The following is a 26,172-nucleotide window of genomic DNA, read 5'->3' on the forward strand; positions in this document are numbered from 1 at the left end:
GCAGAAGAAAAATACAATTTATTCTCTATCAGACCGTCAAAACCATTAAATACCGTAAGTCATCAGAATAAGACCCTCAAGAGCTTTAAATTACAAGAGTTACACACAGTAGAAAAAATCCTTAAACACAGCAACAGACTCACTGAAGATGTCTTACAGAAACAAGAGTGTGGTTTATAGGCATCAAGAGATGAGACCAAAAAGGGGAAAAAAGTATTTTTTCCAACAGGGATTTTGTTACCTCATCATGAAACTTTAGGGTTGTATACAGAATCAGTTACAATTTATTTATACAGAAATTACATTCAGATTTTATTCATTCACTTCTGATTAAATAAGAAAAAAGTAACATTAATAGCCTCTACAGAAGAGGCACTTATGGAGAGGTCTGCTAAAGTCTACAAATATACACATCAGTGAGAATATGACGACTCTATACAGCTCACACCAGAAGCCCTTTGACCTCTTTGAAACTAAACTGGTATTGTAACATCCACTGTGGCTGACACAGGCCAGAGGGGGAGTGTTGTAGAGGTGGTTGACATTGCAATTCCCCTCCAAAGGCTGTGAGTTTCTGCACTGCATACCTGCAGGTGGCTAGTCAGCTGTAGGCTATCAGTTAAACTTTACGGTCCGAATAGGAGTTCGATGCAAATTTAAAACTACACCCCTTGTTTCAGTGGTGTAGTAACCGACTGCTCATTTAATGTCAACACACTTGATGGCTTTACTGTAATCTTTTCATTGCTTACTTCATAAACACCATTTAGAGAGTATTCAAAGTATATTAATTCAATAAACCGTTCTTATGTAGGTTGTCTTGACTGTAACAAAACTGGAAGCATTTTGACTGAAATACACCAATCAGCCACAACAAACTTCTGACAGGTAACGTTAATAACATTTGTTGCTGATAACGAATGGCTCCAGAACATATGGAAGAGCTCCTGGTGTTCACCTGGCCTCCTCGTACCCCAGATCCAAATCTGATTTGTCTTCAGTGGGATGAACCAAAAAAAATAAAAAGCCAAATCACAGAGGGTCAAAAGTACCCAAAATATCCACTTCTAATGTTCCACTGTCATTTTAAACAGGACACCAGCAGAGGTCCAGTTACCTGATGGGCCAGAGTGGTTTTGGAAGCTTATGTAATATCGCCCAGAAGCCAGACAGATGTCAAAATCAACTCCATAATTCATCCTCCCATTAAATATACTGTGACCTAAAACTGTTAACTCTGTGGTAATTTTCTAGTGTCAAAAAGGATCCAGATATTACCCATTTTATTACCTGACACAGTCGATCCAAATCATACTCTGCGTTATACACGCTGTCTTTTGTAAAGGTGCACCAGTGACAACATCTAAGACAAACCTAACATAAAATATGAGACTGGAATAATCCAGCTTGATTCTTTTCAACTACAAAAATTTGAGAGACTCGCTCTTTGCTGGGATGAAATAAATGCTTATGGTGAATCCGTTTAACAAAGAGGAGTAGACAGTGCTGCTATGAAACATCCTTTAAAAATACCGGTAGTGTTTTACTGCCATTGACCACTGATGTTCCACAGCGGTTTAGGATGTGTTAAAAAAAAGAAGAAAAAAAAAGAGAAGAAGAAGAAGCAGGTATTGTATGGGAAAGGCTTTCAAAAGCTTGTTCTGTCATTAAAGTCCCTTAAACCAAAGAATAAAATATTGGAATTCCTAAAAGTTCAACATAGAAACTGTGTAGTATTAACGGTTTCACCATATAGCAGTGATTTGCTCAAGCTTACATGTATGTAATATGTATGTAATATGTATGTAATATATATATATATTTTATTTTTTTCCCTCGATATTGTGCAATAGGAATATGCTTATGATTTTATTCTGACTATACATTTTTTAAATTTCTGTCTGTTTAGGGCTTCTTGGTGGGAGTAACTATAGGAGCCACGGGGGAACTAGTAGGGATGACTCCTGTGGCCAGTAAGATGATAATGAGGACGATAATTAGGACTATCACAATTATGACCACAATCAACTTGACATTCTTCCACCAGTAGGAGCGAGCCACCTTGTGAGACGTCTGCTTGAAGTGCTGAGCCTACAAAAGGAAAAAGACAGGAGAATCAATAAAATTATGTAATCAGTTCTATTGATATAACTCTGTTTAGTCTTAAGTTGTTAATATTTTGCTAGAAAAATGCCAAAGAGGTACAGTGATTTATTAAATTTGTGCAAACATAAAAGGAATTTGTTTTTTCAGAGTCAACAATTGATACCACCGCTTTTATTCTTCAACACAGTCTGGAGTCTCTTAGGCAGCTTTGCTTAAGTGGTCTTCAGGAATAATTCTTAGGCTTCTTGAAAGACATTCGAACTCTTCTTTGGATGTTTCTGCCTTTTGTCTTCTGACCGGATGATCCCGCACTGCTTCAGCGATGTTCCAGTCTGGGCTCTGTGGAGACCAATCCACGACTGATGGTGTTCGTTCTGTGTGTTTTTCTACAAATCAGATGCTTTCCAGACAATATTGCATAGTGGATCTAAAGCCAACAGTAATCTTCTGTGTTCATATTTCCATCAGCATCAATGACTGAAATGCAGGGCCAAACATTGACAGAGCCTTCATTGTTTTTTTTTTTACAGATGTGTGCAGACACTCACTGTTGTACCTCTGTCCTGTCCTCCTCTGTAAAAGCTGATGAGCACTTAAACCAAAACATTTGAATTCATCACTTCATAAGAGCTATTGCCACTGATTTTCAGTGCAGCTCTGGTGCAATGTGGCATGCCTCAGCTTTTAATTCCCATTTCCCTTCCTTAAAAAAGGCTACTTGGCATCCACCCAGCCACTGAGACCATTTCTGATGAGGCTTAAGGGAAGAAGATGGATCAGCTAAACATAAGATAAGAACATAAACTAAGATGTCAAATCGTTGTATAGATGTATAGTTACAAGGAAAACATTTCTCTTTTTTTCTCCTCACCACAATAATAATAATAATAATAATAATAATAATAATAATAATTTTTCCTAATGTGTCCCTTATACTCCTCATTAGATGTCACAGTAACCATGTCCGTCTTTTACACATCTATGGCCTTAACATTAAGCCTGATTAGGAAATGAATGCTATTACTGTGTTTGAGATCTTGTTTTTCCATGAATGAAAATGGAAGGTGAGTGTGGTCAAATACAACTGTTTAAGCTCTAAGAAGTCTTTTCCTGCTGCAACCACAACCTCAAGAGTACAAACGGATAACAAAACAGACAAAAGAGTAATTAGCTTTACTGCTAGGGGACACTATAGTTGACCTCATTTGGTTTTATTTACATTTTACACAGTTGACTTTGTAAAATCCTTAAAGTTGAATAAGGGCATGAAAAAGGCCACACTTCACCTGTTCTGTTCTGTTATGTGGAGAACCTGACACCGCCCGAAGTGACTTGTTATTCTTGTTTAACTGAACAGTATCACTAAGATCACAGCTTACCAAGCTTTATTTACGAGTGTGCATGTATGGGAGTATTGTCCACATCTCAGCCTGCTTTTACACACAGCCAAGTGAAAGTTAAAACTCTCGTGATCACACTGACCCCTGCTTGCAGATCCTCTGTCTTGTCCATTAAGTCATCCAGCCTTTCTCCTCGTGCCAGGATCCGGTCCACATTCTGAGTCATGATGCTTTTCACGCCATCCACCTGATCCTTTAGAGCCTGCACCTTGTCCTTAGGCTCTGGCATTTCTTCTATCCCTCCACGCTCCTGGTGTAGAGAAGGGTCATTAAAGAAGAGTTAGCTGCAATCCATTTGCAGAACACACACACACACACACACACACACACACACACACACACACACACACACAGAGCAATTCAAAAAATAAAAAGTATCAGCTGGGTGAACAGTGAAGTCTGCTCATCAATCAAACATATGCTGAATGTAGCACTAGTTTGTTCTTCTGCTCCAAGTCATAGACATTAAATAGGTGCAATTTTGAGATGGAAACTATGATATATCCTCTGATACTGATGCTTAGTTTGTTAACGGAAAAAAAATGTTAACCTGGTTTAGCGTCAGTTTTAACAAAACCAAAACGTGTCCTTCAGGCCTGAAAACTATAGTGCTATCTCCTGTACTTATGCTTTGAGACCTCAAAAATGTCAGAGTGACTGTCAGAATATCAAAGGTTCTACTTCTTTTGCAAACCTGTCTCTGGAAAATCTCTAAAGACTCACAGAAGTCCACAGCTAAATTACAAAAATATCCCTTTATAAGTCTTTGATGAGGCCCGGCCTCTTCATGTTTTATTGGACATGAGTACCTCCATGACTGTGTCTGCAAGTGACAAAGCAGCATGTAATGTAAATATGTCCTTTTGACCCATTTGTAACCACAGTGTTTATTTACAAGCCCTTGAGCTGCACCTTGTGGCTGTTAAATTATCACTTTTATACATCCGTGAAAGTCTGCTAAGAGCATGTGTGAATTCAAGAGAAACTTCAGCTGTTACCTCACATAGCTGTACATGTGATTTCAACACAGAAATGCTGTGTGCAGTTGGGTGTGTGTCAGTAAACATGCAGGGACCACTCTGTCCCATGAGTCAGCAACAGATTGTAACAAAACTGTCTCTAGGAAACGGGGCAGGTTCTCCTGCGTCATGTGTCTCTCGCCTCTCCTGTTACCCCACCCTCCTTTCTTTTTCTCCTTTTCCATTCATCCTTTTTCAGAAGAAGTTTCTGAAAAAACAAACAAACTCTGGAGTCATCTTTAATTTTCTTATTCTTGTTATATCTTCATTACATGTGTTAAATCTCTCTCATTCCTCTGTACCAGTGTTAGCACGTCAGTCATTCAGGCCCACTGAATGGCTGATGCCTATCAAGTATCAATAAACAGAAAGTAAAGTGTCCAAGGCAGCTGCAGAGGGCAGCTACATTAAGCATCTAATTCAAATATTTGATATGTTGTAAGCTGAGTGACTTCAGTCTCTCTTTATAAATTGACAGATAAGGGGTCTTGTAAATATGTGGTTGGTGCATGAGAAAAATGATCAAGGAAGTACACCTTAAAATGTTCCAACAGATATTTCCTGTTAAAATGTTTGACTGCAGCTGTAAATCCAAAACATGTATTCAAACACTCAATCCTTACTGCTCACACTGATGTAGGCAAATGGGAAACTGCCCTAATCTGTGAGGACACACAAAGAGATTTGAATACTACAGGAAGTAAGATTTTCCTACAGGCTAGAGGGAAACGTATTTTGATTTAAGTCGACAATGTTGAGTCATTACAGATATTTAAAGAACTGCCTGGACGTTCTTATCCTTTCAGCAGAATAAACAGCACTGCCAACAGATTATAATTAGTCCATTATGTGGCCTTTTTTGTTATTAGTTAACAAAAAAGCAAAAAAAAAAAAAAAAAGTCTTCATAGAAGTCATTGCGACATGAAAGTAGGCAAAGAAAGATGTTGGAAAGCACACACACACACACACACATATGCCTCTCTTGTGCCGACATTAAATAATGTTAAAACATGAGAGCAGTAAACCTAATTTAGCACAAATAAACACCACTTTAGCTGCGCTACCTGTAAAAGTTTATTTTTCCCCTTTACTAATGAAATAATAATAATAATAATAATAATAATAATAATAATAATAATAATAATAATAATCATCATCATCATCAAGTGTTGCCCAGTGGATAATATCTATTTTGTAAGGTAAGTTAGCATTAAACTGCTACTTGCTCCAGCAGAGCTTGGCTACAGGCGATTGGCTCCACCAACGACCTGTGAAACATTCTTGAAATACGTGAAAAACAACCGTTTTATCAGTTAGAAACATGTATTATAAATAGACAGTAGTACATGGAAACGTTTACTTGAAGTATGCGGCTTTATTTTTATGGAAAACAAACGCATCTCAACTTTACAAAAATCATTTCCAACACGTACTGAGCACCGTGTGTAATTAGGCCATTTTGTTAAGCTGCTTTACTTAGAACTTGCTCCCTCAAAAATGAAAAAGTTAGTGCGCTGACTTATTATTTTCAGCCGAGGTAGGTTTCAAGTTAAGTACAGGTTGATTTATGTGGAAGTACACCTGTTTGAGACTGTCGCTGAACTAAGTGGTGACGGCGGGGAGGCTTTCTGAACAACATAAACAAAGGTCGTTATCACCTACCGGATCAGTGTCCATCTTGCTGGAAAAAATGTCCTTTATCCGTAAACTGATGGATCTACTTTCTATAAAAGTTGACGATTTGATTTAAAACCCTTTAAAAAACAGTTTAAAGTCTCGAAGCAAATACGTTTCTCTCGGTTTTACTTCCTGGTGGTTTTCTTTCCTCCCTTAATTGCCTTCTTCCAACTGTTAAGTGAACTCAATCTCCGTTTCCGCCCTTTGGTTTCCAAAATAAAGCAACCTATCGTTTTCAGCTGAAGTGGTTGGGTAAACATTAGAGAAAAAAAAGATTATATAAAAAAATATGATTCCTTTAATCTTTACACAGTAATATCGTCATTGTATTTTATATACTCGTATTCACATATTGATTTTCACTACCTGTAAAACAATTGTAATGATTTTTAAGCGAGTCAAACTTTCATTGTCGACCTCCGTGCTTTTATTTTGCAGGTGCATACGTTTACTTCCTTTGTTGTCTCCAAAAACACCTGTAGGCGGCAGTCCCTCTTCTATTGTTAAAGAAGGCGTCATACCAAGATGTACCCATGATATGTTAGCGGTGAAACCCTTAGCGATGAACCTTTTGTAACTTTGTGTTCAGGATGGCTGACAAACTTGCTTTCTAACTTAACATAACTGTAAAGTAACACAATGCATTTCTGATAGTAAAGGAGGATGTAGTTGTTTGTTTTTTTTGTTAATATTTCAAGGGGACAACAGTGACACTGGAGAGCAGCACTTAGATTAGCAGCAGTGGCCTCAGCTCAGTTACTCCTCCCTCTCCTGGTGTCACAAATTTCACCCAGCCAGCAGCTTGACTCCTGACAAACCGGTTTCTTTGTCTGGTGAAACTGGTGACGAAGATTGAATACTGGTCATTGCATGCCCTTATGTCATTACTGCTGCAAGCTGCTTTGAATCAGAAGCAGCTAAAAATAATCAAAGGCATTACGACAATTTGGGAAAACTGTTTGAAAACCATTGTTTAAGTGTGCTGAAATACTGCCACAGAACAAGAAAATGTGGGGTAACATGTTTTGGATTTAATTTCTCCATCAGATTTGAGAAAAAAAAGCTTTTATTTCTGTTCACAATGTACATTTTTTGTGTGCTGTTGAGTAATTAGCTACACACAGGATATGCATCAATTGCACAAACTAAAAGGAGAAACAAACATACTATAATTATAAAGAATAAAAGCAGGTAGAGACAGGAGATAGAAACAGGACAGCGTTTAAAAAGAAAAAAAAATATACAAAGTAAAGAGTTGAAAAAGAAGAGAATTGAAGAAAAGAGTAGCAGTAAGCCTCATATGATTCATAATTCCCTCAGTGGCCTTGTTTGATGATGATATCTGACATGTCATCAACCTTCACCAGCTCCAAATTCTGTAAAAAAGACAAAAACAAACATTAGGACTGACGACTTTTTAAGCGTGACACAGCAGTAATAATAATAATAATGGATTGGATTTATATAGCACTTTTCAAGGCACCCAAAGCACTTTACAGTGCCACTATTCATTCACTCTCGCATTCACACACTAGTGGCCACAGCTGCCCTGGGGCAGACTGAGAAGCGAGGCTGCCATATCGTGCCATCGGCCCCTCTGGTCAACACCAGCAGGCGGTAGGTGAAGTGTCTTGCCCAAGGACACAACGAGCAGGACAGAGAGCCCAGGGATTGAACCGTTGACCTTCCGGTTACAGATGCACTTCCCAACCCCCTGAGCCACGGCTGCCCTACATTTTAATGTACTCCGTGGACTTGCTGAACCAGATATGTAACTTTAAGGAACCTCTGCCAGCCAATCAGGACTGAGAATGTTTGGACATCCTATTTCAGGGAATAAAGAATGAATGAATGAACTGAAAAATAAATTGCCCAGTTACACACCCAAATTCCTTCCTTAGTGAAGTTTCCTGGTGCTAAAGCTATATCTATATATATATATATATATACAAACTACAAACATTAGCTGTGATAGCACTCAGTGCTTTGACCCATGTGACATAATTTCTGGCTCCAAAATAAACCAACAAGGTGCAGAGTGCAAAATAAATGGGTGACATCATATTAGCTTTAACCACCTTTGCATTTAAAGCCAATCTGGCTGCTATGGGAAGTGCAGTTTGACATTGGTTTAATTTTTCATCCCTTGATGCTGCAGCTCATTTTACACCAACATGAGGAGAGTACATACATCATAATAATAACAAATGAAATCAAATAAACAAAACATACAGCAAACAACACTCACCTTTTCATTGGCAAGATGAAGTAAAGCGACAAACGCCAGTGCCACTGACAGGTTCTGAGCCATTGTGTTTGGTAATCTGAATATGTGTGAGAGAGAGACAGAGAGAGGGAGTGAGAGAGAGAATTTTATATTTCATCAATGATGATTTTCATGATTCTGATGGAATTAGTATTTCAGTGACACCGTGATTTGATCGTGTATAGCTTCACACTAGCTTGTCAGAGAAACTTCTGTATCTCAAACCATAATTTTATATCCAATATTCTTTTGGTGAGGTCTGATACTCCTCATTAGTGCTGTGCCATGGCAGACATGACAAGAGATCTGCTTATACCTTTGAAGCAGCGTCTTTGTGGTCTGACTGAACACTTTCTCTCCACACACTTCAGGTTTCTCCACAGTCTCCACCCCCTACAGGGAACACCAAGGAACAAGTAATAAAACACAGAGTCAAACAGAAACGCAGTGAAAAAGGGCCGCCTGGAAGGCAACTGTGCCCACCGCATGTGATGCATGACCAACCTGAAATTTGTCACTGTATGCACCACAGAAAAAAGAAGCTAATACGCGGTGTGTAATTTACCTCTGTGGGTTTTTCTGGGCTGTCAATCAGAAGAGTCCACATGCTGTTCTTGAGTCTCTTCATGTCCATTTTCTTTGCTGTCTTGGCGTAGTTGATTTCAATCTTGTTGACCTACAAAAACAATCAAAGTAGAACTATAGAAGTTCACAAACAAAAATTCTGCTTATAATATATCCATTATTAATGACTATTTGTCCTAAGTCATACAGTTGTTTCAGTTCCATCTTCTATTTTTCAGTGGGGTATGATAAAAAATATTACTGCAGAAGCTTTTGAGCAGAGATGTTACTAAAGGGAAGAGCTACTTAAAGCACGACTAAACTAGTTGCATTGCTCACCCTGTGTGGCTCAGGTACCAGATCCTCCTCCCCATAGGTGGACACGCCCTCGAGATCTTGTGAGGGCAGAGGCATGCTGTCACTCGAAGGCTGTGTGTCATCTGAACCAGCAAACCCTTCAACATCATCATCACTGTCACCTCCCTGAAACAGAAGATGAATAAAGATTTGACATGTGGTTTCTAATCAGTTGTTGATTTGCCGTGACGGGGATTTGTTAATTCTTTCATTCCTCAGCAGGTTAGATGTTGCTTTTAGCTTCTTCCACAAGATTTGATGCAGAAAGGGTGTAGTTTCCATGTAGTGTCAGTCACAGGTGTGTGATACATAAAAGAAAAGGTTTTAAACAGTCGCTCTGATATAAAAATATCATATAGAGATATAATTGCTATAGCACTGCCATGTCTTTTTGTTTCCTAGCACAGTCAGTGAGACAAGCCCAAAGATTTGTGAGACTGACAGCCCTGTGTCAGCCTCTGATCACGATTTATTACCTAAATAAGGAACTACATCAAACTCCAGCACAGCACAGTACCTGCAAAATATGCAATAAAAAACACACCAAGTACAACCAGGCTGTGCAGGAGGAGATACTAGCAGTAGACAAGAATAAATGACTGCACTCAATACGACAGGAACAGCAAAACAGTGGATAGAAATCACTGATGTGGTTACATGGTGAAAAAGTGGGGTTATTCTACTAAAAAATATACATTTATTGGTCTTCCAACAAATTGATGTATTACATAGGGGGAGTAGGTGCCAGTTTGCCGCCACAGGGCCCGAGATAGACATTGTTGTTCTGCATAATCACATTTAATGTACAAGGTTAGACACAGGCCACATGTGTAGTATGTCAAATGTTGCGGCAAAGACGAGTCGTTTCTTTACTAATACTAACAATCTATATACTAGTGATTGTTGTAGTTATTGCAACATCAAAATACAACCCTAAGATTACAATTTGTGTTTCATAACCCAAACCACTTCTGGATAAACCAGAAACAGTAAGATTTTACAATATAATCAATTCAGAATTGATAGTGAAATGTGTCCGGGCATGCGGTTTAAAATCCTGTCCAATGAAATGTGCGGAGCTACCTGCAGAAGTAATCCCTTGTGATAAATGAACACCTGAAATGATCTTTCTTAGAATCAAATCAAAAGTGATGCTAAAAAGAGTTTTTCAGACCTGTAGACCTGGACAGAAGTTGGCTGTGTCATTGGCGTTGTTGTAGTCATAATCTCCAATGCCTTCTCCGAGCTCTGCAGACAGCCTCTTCTGTCCTTCTGGACTTAACTAGAGTAAACAAGACCAGATTGATCAATATTAATACGTCCCAAACAACTTGCACTCAATTATGGAAATATTGAGTAAATTACATACTGACTGTAAAACTGCCCAATTTTATGAAAACAAACACAAAACAAACAGTTGATATGAGATTCAAACACATCCGAGATCATTTTTGAGATATCGCATTTTCACAGAGGTAAATAGGAAGTCCATGTGATACTGCAAGCCATATTAAAAAAAACACTAAAAAGAAAATAGATGTAAATATTAAATCATGTCTGCACAGTTAGAAGTATCTAAAAAAGTTAATAATTTTAATTAAATTATGAAATGCTAACATAAAGTATGGCCTGAAATGGTAAAAAGAAATAAGTCTTACTGTGCTGGAGGGTTTGAGGCTGAGCTGGGAGAGCGTCTCTGGAGGAAACTGGAAATCTGCTGGTAGAGTTGTTTTTTTACTTCTGGCACTAAGTGCAGACTTGGTGTTAGTGGTGGCAGCCTGTGAAAGGAAAGGAAGATAAAGTTTGGTTGGTGAGTTTCCCAAAAATCTGTAATCCAAAACTTCAAAACCTTTTAGAGATTCAACTGAATTTAATCATTATAGTTAAATCACAAGAGTTATGTTTCAATGCAGAAGCACACAAGAAAAGACTCAGATCAGCAAGTTTCCTGATGCATACTTGACAAACAGACTCTGTCACTGGACTCTGCTACAGAACATGCTAAGCTTTACCTCCTGTCACCATTACTAATATTTGTACATGAGATTGATGTTATTATAATAACCATGGCAGCAGGCTGGCTTTGTTCACAATGACGTGAAACACTGAAATGATTGAAGAGCTGGTCATCTATGGCTCAAAAAGTAGTCACTGTAGTTGAACAGGTGAATGTATTTGACAGCTTCATATATACAGGGAGTGCAGAATTATTAGGCAAATGAGTATTTTGTCCACATCATCCTCTTCATGCATGTTGTCTTACTCCAAGCTGTATAGGCTCGAAAGCCTACTACCAATTAAGCATATTAGGTGATGTGCATCTCTGTAATGAGAAGGGGTGTGGTCTAATGACATCAACACCCTATATCAGGTGTGCATAATTATTAGGCAACTTCCTTTCCTTTGGCAAAATGGGTCAAAAGAAGGACTTGACGGTAGGGCTGCTCGATTATGGCAAAAATGATAATCACGATTATTTTCACTGAAATTGAGATCACGATTATTTGACGATATTTATTTAACCCTTTAAGACCTACCATAGAACCAAGTCCACCAGAGCTTATATTATTTTTTTTACATGCTGTAGTGCCATTTGTGGGAGCATTTCAAGTTGCTATACATCAATACAACTGTTATAGCCCATATTTTAATAATATGTATGCATTAAGTCCATAGTAATTACATAAATTGCAAAAAAGTGCAATAAACTACAAAAAAAATTGAAAATCGCTTTTGTTTTGTTTACATATATTTCTACTTGGAGAAATTTAAGAGGTTTATCCCTCAAAACTTTAAATACAATAAAGTTGCAAAAAAATAGTTTCCCACCACAGGAAATTTATTTTGAGTGTCTTCATAGTTTTATTTTGGAGATACAGCAATTTTTATATACTGCAGGAAAAACAAAAAACAATCCTATGATGCAAATTTGCAAAGAAAACAGCATGTGCATCATTTTACTGTGGGAAGTGTTACGAACAGCTGATAGGAACGGCAAAGCGTGTTTCTGGAATATTATGTTTTTGTTCCTGCAAGCGCTTTTTATGCAATTTTTGCAAAGCTATATGTGGAACGAAACCGTGACCTAGGACAAGCTGATGGCATCAGATGTAAGTACAACTCCTCCGGTTTCATATGCAAAACAAATTATTGCGCTAGCTTACACGGTTTGGATTCTACAGGGATTTAAAAATAGTTACGCAAAACGGAGCATGCTGCTCTGACCGGCTTTAAAGGGTTAACAATGACTTTAAAAAAAATAATATAAAATAGTGTGCAACACCACTGAAGTTTTTTTTTTTTTTTTTTTAACTCTTTTCAACCAACGGCAGTCACTCTCCAAATAACTTCTGCTTAGCTTTCCGAGCTTCCCTCGGGTCCTCTTAATCAGCGGTCTCCAACCTTTTTTGCGCCACGGACCGGTTTATGCCCGACAATATTTTCACGGACCGGCCTTTAAGGTGTCGCGGATAAATGAGGGAGGGGCTAATAATCGGCTCAGTCATTTTTAATGATCGTTGAAAGCCCAGATCGTAATCGTGATTAAAATTCGATTAATTGAGCAGCCCTACTTGACGGGCTCAGAAAAGTCAAAAATAGTGAGATATCTTGCAGAGGGATGCAGCAGTCTCAAAATTGCAAAGCTTCTGAAGTGTGATCATCGAACAATCGAGCGTTTCATTCAAAATAGTCAACAGGGTCGCAAGAAGCGTGCGGAAAAACCAAGGCGCAAAATAACTGCCCATGAACTGAGAAAAGTCAAGCGTGCAGCTGCCAAGATGCCACTTGCCACCAGTTTGGCCATATTTCAGAGCTGCAACATCACTTGAGTGCCCAAAAGCACAAGGTGTGCAATACTCAGAGACATGGCCAAGGTAAGAAAGGCTGAAAGACGACCACCACTGAACAAGACACACAAGCTGAAACGTCAAGACTGGGCCAAGAAATATCTCAAGACTGGTTTTTCTAAGGTTTTATGGACTGATGAAATGAGAGTGAGTCTTGATGGGCCAGATGGATGGGCCCGTGGCTGGATTGGTAAAGGGCAGAGAGCTCCAGTCCGACTCAGACGCCAGCAAGGTGGAGGTGGAGTACTGGTTTGGGCTGGTATCATCAAAGATGAGCTTGTGGGGCCTTTTCGGGTTGAGGATGGAGTCAAGCTCAACTCCCAGTCCTACTGCCAGTTTCTGGAAGACACCTTCTTCAAGCAGTGGTACAGGAAGAAGTCTGCATCCTTCAAGAAAAACATGATTTTCATGCAGGACAATGCTCCATCACACGCGTCCAAGTACTCCACAGCGTGGCTGGCAAGAAAGGGTATAAAAGAAGAAAAACTAATGACATGGCCTCCTTGTTCACCTGTTCTGAACCCCATTGAGAACCTGTGGTCCATCATCAAATGTGAGATTTACAAGGAAGGAAAACAGTACACCTCTCTGAACAGTGTCTGGGAGGCTGTGGTTGCTGCTGCACGCAATGTTGATGGTGAACAGATCAAAACACTGACAGAATCCATGGATGGCAGGCTTTTGAGTGTCCTTGCAAAGAAAGGTGGCTATATTGGTCGCTGATTTGTTTTTGTTTTGTTTTTGAATGTCAGAAATGTATATTTGTGAATGTGGAGATGTTATATTGGTTTCACTGGTAAAAATAAATAATTGAAATGGGTATATATTTGTTTTTTGTTAAGTTGCCTAATAATTATGCACAGTAATAGTCACCTGCACACACAGATATCCCCCTAAAATAGCTAAAACTAAAAACAAACTAAAAACTACTTCCAAAAACATTCAGCTTTGATATTAATGAGTTTTTTGGGTTCATTGAGAACATGGTTGTTGTTCAATAATAAAATTATTCCTCAAAAATACAACTTGCCTAATAATTCTGCACTCCCTGTACAAAGAAAAAAGACAGAAGCAGCAGAGATGTTTTCTTTTTTTTTTTTTTTTTTTTTTTACCCTTGTTGTTCGGAAGTAGGTATCAAAGTTGACATCGTCATTGAAGTCTATTTCAAAGGTCTTTTTGGGCTTCCTTTTACGTGTCTCCTTTTCAGGTAAATGATCCACTGTATGACATAAAAGTACATAACAATGGTCAGAGATTACAGATGGCAGGTTACTTTTACACTGCACACATTTAGTGAGAAAGGACAACCATTAGAAAACCATCTCAGTTGTTAGAGAAAAGGCCTAATTTACCACATCACTCAAAACAGAAAATAATCCTAATTTGTAAACATCATTTCAGTATGACAGCATAATGCATCCGAATGCATTTATGATAGATTTCAGGCATTACTTATGACATGTTACTTCAAAAACAAATGCAGTAGCATAAGCCTACATTTAATCTTACCAACATAAATAAGAAAAATTTTAATGTGATGTGTTGTCTGTCAACATCTACACAAACTTTAATATGTAACATGTCTTGTTTAGCGTAACTACTTCTCTAATGTCTGCTCACATCTCACAAATATCTCTATATCTGAAGCCAAATCTGACCTGAAGGATGGCACTGTGATGTTTAACAACTGCAGCACAGCAGGACATAATATTTAGACCGTGTTCTGCTTCAGAAGGCACTGTGTTACAAGTCACTAACGACATATCAGATCTAGAGTGGTTTGATCCTCAGCAGTTATTCTAGTCGGTTTCTTACTGACGCGTATTACTCAGGACCTGTTGTAGTACATGCAAGTAGTGTGGTTAAGCTAAGGAGTTGTGCTGAGGAGTTTCTTTGTGTGATGAAAACAGAAGCTCTTTGTAACCACCGACTGCTGGGAAGTGGAATATTTTAAAAAGCAGCACAATTTCAAAACCTTTTTAACGTCTCTGGCTTCTCATCGGCTTTGTAAAGTGGATGGTTTCTTAAATATGAAAGCTTACAGAAATTACTTTATTTACTTTCAAAGAAAATTTGGAGTTTGGTATTTTGTTATAAGGTGCAATAATGCAACGCTTTTACTGCAACTAAAATGGGTCTTTGCTAAAACCTTAATTTCACTCACACTTGTGTTTCGGTTTGAACTGCCAGTAGCCAGGTCCAGCCCACGTGGCCATGGTCCTGGGGCTGAAGTATGAATACTCCCTGGGCTGAGAGGACAGCTGCAAGCACATGGTGGCGATGTCTCCCTCTCCAATGGGAATCACATCCCTGTATGGCATCATAAAACCATTCAAACTAAAAACGAAAGCAAATTTACCATCCATTTATAGAAAAGGTTTAGGAGACAGACAAGAGGAAGGGAAAAAAACAAACAAAAGACTTCCCTGCGCTGCTGTCCAATCCTCAATCTTACCTTCTTTTGCCAGAGGGCTCACAACCCTCCTTGTGTTCCTTTGATCCATCCTCACAGTCACCCACTCCCTCCTCATAGTCACCATCAAAGTCAGGACAGTCATCTTCCTCTGGCTCTGGCTCAGGCTCATTGTTCACGTCAAACACATGATCGCCCTGCTTCATCTTCTCTAAGAGCTGATTCATGGTCTGAAAGAACATGCATAGAATATTAAATTCAAACCTGCAGGACTTTACATTTCTAAGGACTTTTACTTTGCAAGCAAAAATAGTTGCACACACTAGAGCTGTAGTAAAATAGGGTTTCCTTTATGTATCTACTAAAAGAGAGTGAAGAACTGAACAAAACAAAGGAGATCAGTTTACAAAGGATTAAATCAGATTTGTAGGATGGAAATTCCATAACCTAATCATATTACAACTAGTATTCAGAAACAACTGACAGAAATAAGCACTAGATCCGTTTTCTCTTACGTGCTCCGGATTCCAGCTAGTGAACGAGAAGTCCTGCAGTGAGGGGCAGACGGAGCTTTTCTCCTGGGAACGCTGCAGTCCAGCTGCGAGTGACATGTTACAGAAAGACAAGTTTTCATTTCTGGGAGAACCCGAAGGATGACAGTGATACAGTGCTAAGGGGGGCGACCGTGGCTCAGGGGGTTGGGAATCGCATCTGTAACCGGAAGGTCGCCGGTTCGATCCCCTCCTCTCTGTCCTGGTCGTTGTGTCCCTGGGCAAGACACTTTACCCTACTTGCCTACTGGTGTTGGCCAGAGGGGCCGATGGCGCGATATGGCAGCCTCGCTTCTGTCAGTCTGCCCCAGGGCAGCTGTGGCTACAACTGTAGCTGCCTCCACCAGTGTATGAATGTGAGAGTGAATGAATAGTGGTATTGTAAAGCGCTTTGGGTGCCTTGAAAAGCGCTATATAAATCCAATCCATTATTATTAAGGTTCTTATGAACATACAACTAGCGGCACAATATTTAACGTCCAAGTGTAAATGAATTTATTGGGCTTATTGAAAGACTTACCCATGAATGGGGATGCTGGGACCCCCTGTGGAGATGGAGGAGAGTAGGCGGGTCTGGACTGCAGGAGGGTCATGTGGGATGGAAAGAGCAGCTCGCAGCGACTGCTCTCACTGAAAAGAACTGACAGGAAGACCCCAGCTGTGCTGCTCTCATCAAAGGATGAGGCCATCCGCTGAAACATGGGGTCCACCTTTGTGGGGAAGACAGAAAGTTTATCATAAACACAACCTAGCTTGATATCAACTAAGAGGCATTTAAGCTTATTACTATGGCAAAGTGATGCTGTGATAGTAATGAAAAAAAAGAAAAGAAAAATCCCTCGAGGTGTCTTCTAAGACAACATCTAATTTAACTATTGATCTAAATCAAACAAACGTATCAATCATCAGTGGATTTAAGCCGTAATCCATGATAGTAATCCAACATCAACTCTAGCAGTGATGCTGAAGTTGTTTAACATTTAGTAAAGAGACCTCTGCACATAAATGCATATAAAAATTTGGTACGGGGACTGCCACCCTTTTTTTTCCCCAGTTCTAAACAGTAAGATCGTTCTTAATTTGACTGCTAAATATATAACAACACCAAAAATAGTAAGCAGTATTCATAAATTTGTATTTTCCAGCTTATCATGTTGAACAGTGAGTTTCTGTACAGGAAATAAAACAGAAGGCTGTTTTTTTTTTTACTGATTCTCCTGTACACTAACCTTTTCCTCATGTAATATAATCACAGCTGAAGCATGTTCATATCAATAAGGATTTAATTAATTAAATAATTAACAAAAATCTAAGCTCATAAATAGCCCAAGCCTAATGAATATACTTTCAGCTCATGTTCAAAACCCATCACATATATCAGCTGTTAAAACAGCTACATTACCTTAAGTGAAGAAACTAGCAAAGTATAGTTTCCTTGGTTAGAATCAAGTACTGCTTACTTAGATTACAGCACTGTTTGCGTATCGATGATATTTACATTTGGCATAAAAATAGAGATCTACCTCTCTCTGGGTCTTTGTTGTTTCTATATTATATATATCAGTTTAAAGCATTCCACCTATTTTAATGGAGTGAGGGTGTGTACTGCATCTCGAGGGAGTTGCATCTTCTATTCTGGTGGTATAAGATAACAACATAGCTGAGTCTGTTGGCTACAAAACAGAATGATTTGACCCAAAATCCAAACAGTGAAATGAAAACAAAACAAACAGCCTCTGAATGTTTTTAGTGTTGTTCATTTATGTGCATTAATGAGCCTAGATCTCGCAAAGGTTGTTTTCAGTTCATTCTTATTTAACCCAAATGCTGTATTCCTGGATCTATACATCGATAGCTATATTCTATTATTGCTTATTGATGCATGACATAAGCAATAAGCAGGAATATTTCCCATGATTAGTCATTGGCATAGTGGTCCAGAAGCCCTGAACGATACTTCTGTTATTTAAAAAAGTACAAAAAAAAAAAAAAGAAAAAGAAAAAAGAAGAACTGAGGTGCGCATTATCTTAGTTACTTTGCTAAGACCTCTACATACCTCACATCTCCTTTCAGACTCAGCACTGTTGATGTTGCTCAGGTTTTGCTCTACTGTCTTCTTGGGAGGCCTTTTCTTCTTTGGCTGTTTGGCAGTGACTTCACCTCCTGCAAGTCCTGCATCATCTCCATCTTCCTCTGTTGCACCATGGCCTGTGTATGCACAAGGAATTCAAAAAAAGCAGAAAATGTTCAATAGTACAGGAAGGTGGGTTCAACAACTTTAAAACTGTGTTAGAAAAAGCCAGAAAGCTCAAGCCACAGCACAAGTACGGTTAAAAGAAAAATCCAACAACAATACAGAGACTCTCACCCTCTCCAGGTTTGGTTTCAGCACCCAGACCACCCAGCACTCTGTAGGCATCAGCATGAACAGCATCCACTCTCACAGCGTAGATTTTCGTACTGGCATCCAGAGTGCCAGCTGCCACCTTTAGGATGAAAAGATGTAAATATTGAAGGATACTACTTGCAAAACTTAATAATAAATACATATTTCACAGTGTACGACATCACCTTTTATAGGACCCTTCATATGTTGAAGTAATTACACCACAATACCCCTGCAGATACTCTAGGTTAATACACAATCCTGCACTTTCTCAGAATGAGTGAACTTATTGCCTGTGAGATGAGAGACCACACTGGACAGAATGCAGCCTTAATTTTGTATAAATTCTGCTTCCCTGAATTAAAATCAAACTGGTGTTAGCACCTGCCTAACTTAAACAAGTCAGGTGGGTGCTGAGTCTAAGAAATATATTTTCCTGATATTTTAAACACACTTAAAAAACAAACAACATTTCTATGTTCTCCAACAACCAGAAAATTATTTATCATGATGCTTCATTCAAATGTTTAAATCAGTTCAAAGACTTTTAGATAACCAAAATGATGAATGAAACAATCAGTTACACATACCTTGAAGTTGGTGAGCTCTGAATCCTTTTGTTTGAGAATATCAGCCATGTAATCAATCAAATGCAGACCAAATGCATTTTTTGTGGTGATTTTCTGTTGATAAGAATAAAAAAAAAAAGTAATTTATTAATTTATTTTTCCTGTATTTTGTCATATTTTCTCATCTACTAATCACAGAGAAAGACAAAGGACATTTACTATAAAGGGAAAAAGAGGAAAATGCATGCACATACAAATACTTACATTTTCAGTGGAGAGTTTTATGCAGGTGGAGTAATGCTCTGAGATCTGTGCATTTGACAACTTGGGCACGGCAGCAGGAGTTCCCACAGTGCTGATTAGGATAATGAGATTGTCTTTGAGCTCACATGATACATAGCAGCCAGGCACTATTTGTCAAAGCCATGGCACAAAATGTTTTTACAAATTACTTTTAGTTTTGCCATTATCTACAGCATACCTGTGAGATGCAGAGTCATTTAAGGAGGAATCACTTGCAGCTTGAAGGTCAATGACTCTTGACCTCCTACGCTGACGTCGCTCCTGCTCATCATCGTTTCCAGGGAAAGCTGACAGCAGTGGAGTGCTGCTGCCTGCAGGGGACAGACCCTTATTCTTCAAACAGGATGACATCCATCCTGGTCGTACCCGGGAGACGGGTGTGGAGGCTGCGCTCATCTTTGCTGGAGATAGGAAAAGATGTTTGGACTGAACAGAGGGTTGGAAAAAAATTGTGCTTAAAGAGCAGAATTCAGTGCTCTGAATGTACCGTACACATATCAATTTGAAGCAGGAGAGAAAGTTAACTTGGCTCAGTTAACTATTTGTTGTAGTTAACTGAGCCAAAACCAAAATTTACATGTAAAAAACTCCTCTAATCAACCCAAATAAAATCTTTAGGAAAAATATTAAAAGTAACTCAATGGATCTCGGTGGTGAAATCTGTCAATACAACCCACGGGATGAGGAATTAAGGTATATATTTGATGCTAACATAACTCTGAAACAGCTGTTTTTACAAAGTGCTGTGCTTGTGTTGTTACAGCTGTTTGGAACTTATAAAGGAAAACAAAGTTTATGCCAAGTTTAAAAGTCACTAATGAGAATAAGAAGAGAGAATGTGATCTTATGAAATTGGGAGAAAAAAATACAAGAAACTCTTATTGTTGGCTCTGGTTATGCAAGCACGATATGCTAGAGTTAAGTTCGCATTAATCTTGCCTGTTTGCTACCGAAACAACGTTGATTACTTTAAGGGTTCATCATTTATTAGTATAGCACAGCCAGCGAATCCTTCCTTTTGTAGACTCCCATTGACTTTATTCTGGATTTCCATCAGTTTAACTTAGCTTGAACGCTACTCGCATATAAACAAAGGAACTCTACAATAAAGTATTAAACCAGTGAAAAGGTTATATACATTCAATTAAAATCAATTTTCAGAAAGCAAACGCCATCTTAGCACAACATATTTGGTAAGCTAGTTTAGTAAAATAATTACGAAAGAAACACATGTACAGCTCAAACGCACTTACATGCTCACGCTAAGCTAACATTACATGCATTTTAGCATAACAACCCTAACTTCGGTATGAACGTGTTCTTACAGTTAGCGTTAGCAGGCTTACTAACAAATAAAAACTTTATCACAAGACTTGCTTCAGCCCCGAAACGTACCGATAATTGCCTTAAATCCGACGGAGACTTATGTAGACCCGTTATAAGTTGTAATATGACAAAGAACAAGCAGCAAATTTCTTCCTGTACAGCGTTTGAATTTTTGCGCCGAACGGTTTACGTAGCAGCAACCTACGTCATGACGCTAACCGCGCCCACGACAGCGAGAGAAAGTGAGATTCAGATTCAGAGTAGTTTAATGATTCCTAACTATGTATGAAAACAGTGATCTTGAGATAAAACTCAATGATTTTCTTCTTTTATATTAACATAAGTAGTTTTTGTTGAATTGTTTAATTTATGATATTGTTTAATAAAAACATTACATCACGAAAAAGTAAGTGTTCATCAATTTTTATGACAGATAATCAGGATTTTTTGTTTCATTTTCAATATAGCATCCCCCACCATGTCTTCCTTATGCAATGATCTTTTGACTACTATGATCACTGACGAGTGAGTCAGTAAATCCTTTAATGTTTAAGTGGTCTGCTCCTTAATAAGAGCAATAATTGGTACTGAATCATCAGACTGCTGAACACGTCATAGACACCTCAGCTTCACTACTGGAACTTCAACATTATGCACTCCACACTGTATATAAATGCCACTTGTTTTGCACATATTCAACTCTGTATATTTTATATATTTTATTATTATTATTATTATTATTATTTTTTTATTTTTTATTTTTTATTTTTTTTTACTATTTAATTTGTAAAAATGTGTATACACACACACACACACACACACACACACACACGTAGGAAAATATTTAGTATACACATCCAGAAATGCATACACTATTATATATTGTACATATATTTATTAGTTTCAGGTTGGCCATTCTTGTATTTTGCTCGTTTGTGTTGTTGTGTTTGCACATCTCTGTTGCTTGTGGGGCTCGCACACAAGAATTTCACTCGCATGTGCTTTGCCAGTGTGCCTGCACATGTGATGTGACAATAAAAAATGATTTGATTTGATTTGAATGAGTGTATTTTGTATGTGATGACACACTGAAAAAGTGTTTGCTGTAATCCTCACAGGTCAAGCATGACATGTGAGGCTAGGGTCTCGAAGTTAAGCAGCTGTGACTCAGTAAACATATATTGATATTCACATCACACTAAAGCAAAACAACATGTCAGGATGGAGCACCTTGCTCGGAACCATTTTGTTTTTACTTCTATCACTTAATAGACACTTGACAGATATTGTTTAACAGCCACAGCTCTAATAACATCAACTGACATTCACCTACTAAAGTAAAGACCGAAAAGCAGCATGCAAGTTGCACAGTACATTTCATTAATAACTATTTTTCTTATAATTATTAACTGAAATAAAAACTAAAGCAAAAGCAATCTTCCTAATGACATGAAGCAGCTGCTTCATTTCATTTCATTTCATTCGGCTACTCACTAGATGGCAGTGACAATCAAGACTGTGTTGCTGGTAAGCTGTATGGTGAATGGATTCAGAACTGATATAAGAAAGTCAAAATTTTGTTAAACTACTTACAGAATTTTAAATATCAGTTTTCAGGGAAGTAATAATTAGGTAAGTAATAACTGTGACACAATCCCGTATGATTTCCTCTAAATGAATATTCTCATTCAAATGAGAAATTACAGTTACATTCCTTTATTAGTGAAAGGAGCTTGCAAAGAAAAGCGTCTGGACTTCTTTAAGTTGCTTGAAGACGTTTCACCTCTCATCCGAAAAGCTTCTTCAGTTCTAAGGTCAAATGGTGGAGAGTCCCAGATATAAACCTAGTGGGAGTTACTCCCACTAGTCCAGACGCTTTTCTTTGCAAGCTCCTTTGACTACGATGACCTGGATGACTGAGAACCTTCACAGACATATTCCTTTATTAGTGTGACACTAACCCTGCTCAATTTTTCCCATTTAGTTTTTGTCTATAGGGACCTTCTGCAAAAGACCTATGAGAAAAATTCAAAGTTAAACATTAGCCAGTTCATTACAGTTTCCATGATGTAACAGTTGCTATTGTAATGCAGTGTATCACCACTTGGCGGCGCCTCCTGTCTCATGACTGGTGTGTCACCCCCTTTTTGTTCTTCTTCGCACTCTCCCTGTAATGGATGCTACCGTGTGTACGCGGACTAGTGTGTTCTCGTGTAATGTGTGGTAGAGGTAGGGTTGCCAACCGTCCCTTAAAATACGGAATCGTCCCGTATTTAGAAACAAAAGTACACGTCCCGTATTGAGCTAATAAGGGACGCACTTTGTCCCGTAATACAGTGAGAATCAAAAGTAGTCTATAAATGTTTATGGAATTAACGCTTTGTTTGAAAACATAATTCCCAGCCCCTCTCCTGCTTTGTGACCAATGAGCTGACAGCACACTTATGACAATTCGAGTATGACAATTCAGATTACCGCTCATCTCATTGGTCGAGGAAAGGTCGCTTACGGAGAAAATACCGGAAGACAACAGATGACCACAACAAGAAGCATGGCCAACAGGGAAACAAACGCCGTCACTGCGGTGCAAGTCTCGGACGACAGTACACCTAAAGCTGGGCAGACACTGTGCGATTTTTTCAGTCGCGTTATTCAGCTCCTGCTCAAACTGCACGATTGACTCGCAGGGGTTAGAAGTTGGTAGGTCACGATGCAGGTCTCACACTATACCGCCCGATGCTCTGATGCGACCTGAGTGCTCACACTGTGCCTCCATAAAATTAAGGTTATAACAGAAAATCTGTCGCTCTCTCTCTCCGTCTCTCACTCACACAGACACACCACCACCATCAACTTTGCTAAATTGCTAATGAAAAACATGATCAGGCAGCTGTGATTTAGCAGCGATGTAGATCCAACTATTTTCACGGTTGTTGTGGTCGTGATAATTTTGTGAGGCCACATCGAAAAGGCTCGGATGAGCTTTTCAAAGTTCTACAAGTTGTGCCTCCATCGCTTGTGTCCAGATCACACGCTGCACAGCCGTGCTGCTCCGTCTTTTTCACTGCGTTTACGTGTTTGCGCGCGAGCAGTGTGAGCGGCTCACGAGCGATTGATGATCGGGAGCTGGTCGTGAGGTGTTAATCACTTCTCGTTACCCCACGTATACTACACGATGAAGGCCAAAATCGGTCCGATCACTCAAAAATCGGCTCAAAATGGGCCTAAAACCGCACAGTGTGAGCCCAGCGTTAGAGCAGCAATGTTTGTTCCCCTCAGAGAAAGGGAAGAATGGGAAAAGGAAAACACCTGGCTGGAAAAAGTTAATATGGGCATGTGCAGTGAATATCAGCGCTATGTGGCCAGAAGTGTGATAATATAATTTATTTTGTGTAATAAACGACTGCAAGGATAGATGATTACAACAAATAGATGACTAATACATAAAAGTAATACATAGATGAATAATGATGATGAGTTAAGATGCGTAATCATGGGAACAAGCGGGTTTTCAAACGGGAGCAGCTGATTAGCATTAGAAAAGCTGAAATAATACCTCAGCTGAAGCCAATTGTACTAAATGCACTAAATGTGCACTGTTACAAGAATATTTTTCTTTCTATTGTTTTCTATTATTTTAAGTTAAGCAGGACAGAGTTCTTTTAAAGAAAGATTTACTTATATTCTCAAAAGTTAAGCATGACAGGCTTCTGTTTAAGAAAGAGACCTGTTTTATGTGTTAATGTTGTCATTTTGAGCTAAAAATAAATGGCTAAATGATCATTTGTTTCACATGTGTTCATATCACAAAGAATACACATCTACTTAAATCAAATTCAAGTCAAAGGGTTAAAAAAAATAATTTCACACACAAAAAAAGAGCTAGAAAATTCACCACACTGGGAAGGGTGAAGACAACTGGGTCGCCCGGCCCTGGCCACGAGGTGTCCCTTATTTATTTTTCAGGGAGTTGGCAACCCTAGTCGGGGGGTATATACACGGCAGTGAGTATGATCGAAGTGAGTTCTCTGGAGAGATAATAAGGTCTGCATTTTACCATTAAAAACTCCGCATTAGGTGAGCAGTGACTCTCAGTAGTAGTGGAGTTCATGCACCAAGCATTGTTAATATAAATGCACAAACCTCGACCTCTGGTCTTGCCGGAGTCATCGGCTAGCCTGTCGGCTCGGTGTGTGTGGCGTCCTGCTAACTCGATAGCATTGTCCGGGCAGCTGTTGTTCAACCATGTTTCGGTGAAAAACATGACATTTGAGTCCATAATCTGTCTGTTGTTAGTGATGGAGAGCCGTATCTCATCCATTTTGTTTGCCAGAGAACGGACATTGGCGAGGAAAATACTGGGTAAAGGCAGCTGGTGTGGTGTTAGCTTTAGCTTAGCCCGTAGCCCTCCGCGCCTACCTCGCCTTTGTTTACAATCTCGGCGCCGTCTGCGTGCACTTCCGCCCGGCTGGGGAGAGTGGGCAGCCTCCGGTGTTCTGGAGATCTCTGGGATGAGTCGGAGATCGGCGATAAAACTGTTGGAGTTATGAGTCCAGATGTCCAGAAGCTCTTGTCTGCTGTAGGTCAGCAACGCACAGCAATTCTGGACGAATAATCATAAACACTAGAAGAAAGATTAAATGTGCATCCTGATTAAAATATAAATTTGTGTTGGTGTGTATAGGTTTACATTATTACCTAGTAATTATGAAACAATACATTTCAGGTCATTTCATGAAGTAATGATGATGTCATGGCAAGTAATTAAGAAACATACTGCATTACTTTTAAGAAAAGTAATGAGTAACATGTAATAAGAGACAGCTTCTTCCACCAGGCCATCAGACTGCTGAACACGTCATAGACACCTCAGCTTCACTACTGGAACTTTAACATTATGCACTCCATACTGTACAGTAATGCCACTGTTTTGCACATGTCTCAACTCTGTATATTTTTATATATTTTATTTATTGTTTACTCTATTTAATTTGTAAAATATGTGTACACACACACACACACACACACACGCGTAGAAAGTTGAAAATAGCTTTCTAGTAAAAAATAGTATCAGAATTAAACTGGGGAAAACAGCCCAGTTGTTGTTGTGTTTTGTTGTGATTCTATCTTTGTACCTGTCATTTAAAATGCTATCCTACATCCAGCCGCTAGAGGGCGCATTACGCGCAGTGGTATCGAGTAGCGTTTTGGGGCACAGAGGAAGAATAAACCTTCCTGTTGTGAAACTGACATCAGCTCAACGTGTGTCCCTTTTTCTATTCTTTATCACAGGTTAGTAAATGCATTTAAATGAATGTATACTGCAGACCTTACAAACGGACGATGTTGTTTATGTGGGTAATGAGCGCAACTCGCTAAAGAAA

General features: G+C 38.9%; 2 protein-coding genes across 4 annotated transcripts; both read right to left on the reverse strand.

The window, feature by feature from the left end:
- vamp8 (vesicle-associated membrane protein 8 (endobrevin)) lies at positions 1 to 6,400 on the reverse strand. Of its 2 annotated transcripts, none has more exons than XM_085293553.1 (3): positions 6,189 to 6,400; positions 3,589 to 3,756; positions 1 to 2,091 (listed from the first exon to the last, which is right to left on the reverse strand). In XM_085293553.1, the coding sequence occupies exons 1-3, from the start codon at positions 6,201 to 6,203 to the stop codon at positions 1,906 to 1,908; spliced, it is 369 nt and encodes a 122-aa protein (XP_085149679.1). In that variant the 5' UTR covers positions 6,204 to 6,400; the 3' UTR covers positions 1 to 1,905. The 2 variants fall into 2 exon arrangements, with proteins under 2 accessions (XP_085149679.1, XP_085149680.1); XM_085293554.1 differs by lacking the exon at positions 1 to 2,091 and adding an exon at positions 2,117 to 2,445.
- Positions 6,401 to 7,214: 814 nt separating this feature from the next.
- Positions 7,215 to 25,355, reverse strand: ncaph (non-SMC condensin I complex, subunit H). Of its 2 annotated transcripts, none has more exons than XM_085293555.1 (18): positions 24,932 to 25,355; positions 19,641 to 19,863; positions 19,424 to 19,514; positions 19,181 to 19,273; positions 18,573 to 18,690; positions 18,261 to 18,412; positions 16,724 to 16,913; positions 16,168 to 16,250; positions 15,695 to 15,882; positions 15,404 to 15,549; positions 14,352 to 14,458; positions 11,049 to 11,168; positions 10,565 to 10,672; positions 9,373 to 9,516; positions 9,035 to 9,145; positions 8,786 to 8,862; positions 8,452 to 8,527; positions 7,215 to 7,579 (listed from the first exon to the last, which is right to left on the reverse strand). In XM_085293555.1, the coding sequence occupies exons 1-18, from the start codon at positions 25,107 to 25,109 to the stop codon at positions 7,520 to 7,522; spliced, it is 2,265 nt and encodes a 754-aa protein (XP_085149681.1). In that variant the 5' UTR covers positions 25,110 to 25,355; the 3' UTR covers positions 7,215 to 7,519. The 2 variants fall into 2 exon arrangements, with proteins under 2 accessions (XP_085149681.1, XP_085149682.1); XM_085293556.1 differs by lacking the exon at positions 24,932 to 25,355 and adding an exon at positions 20,858 to 20,994.
- Between the last annotated feature and the right edge of the window lie 817 nt (positions 25,356 to 26,172).

This window comes from Mchenga conophoros, linkage group LG12 (genome assembly GCF_057382185.1).
Source record: "Mchenga conophoros isolate Kocher_MC1m ecotype Shallow Benthic linkage group LG12, M_conophoros_male_GT1.1, whole genome shotgun sequence".
NCBI lineage: Eukaryota > Metazoa > Chordata > Actinopteri > Cichliformes > Cichlidae > Mchenga > Mchenga conophoros.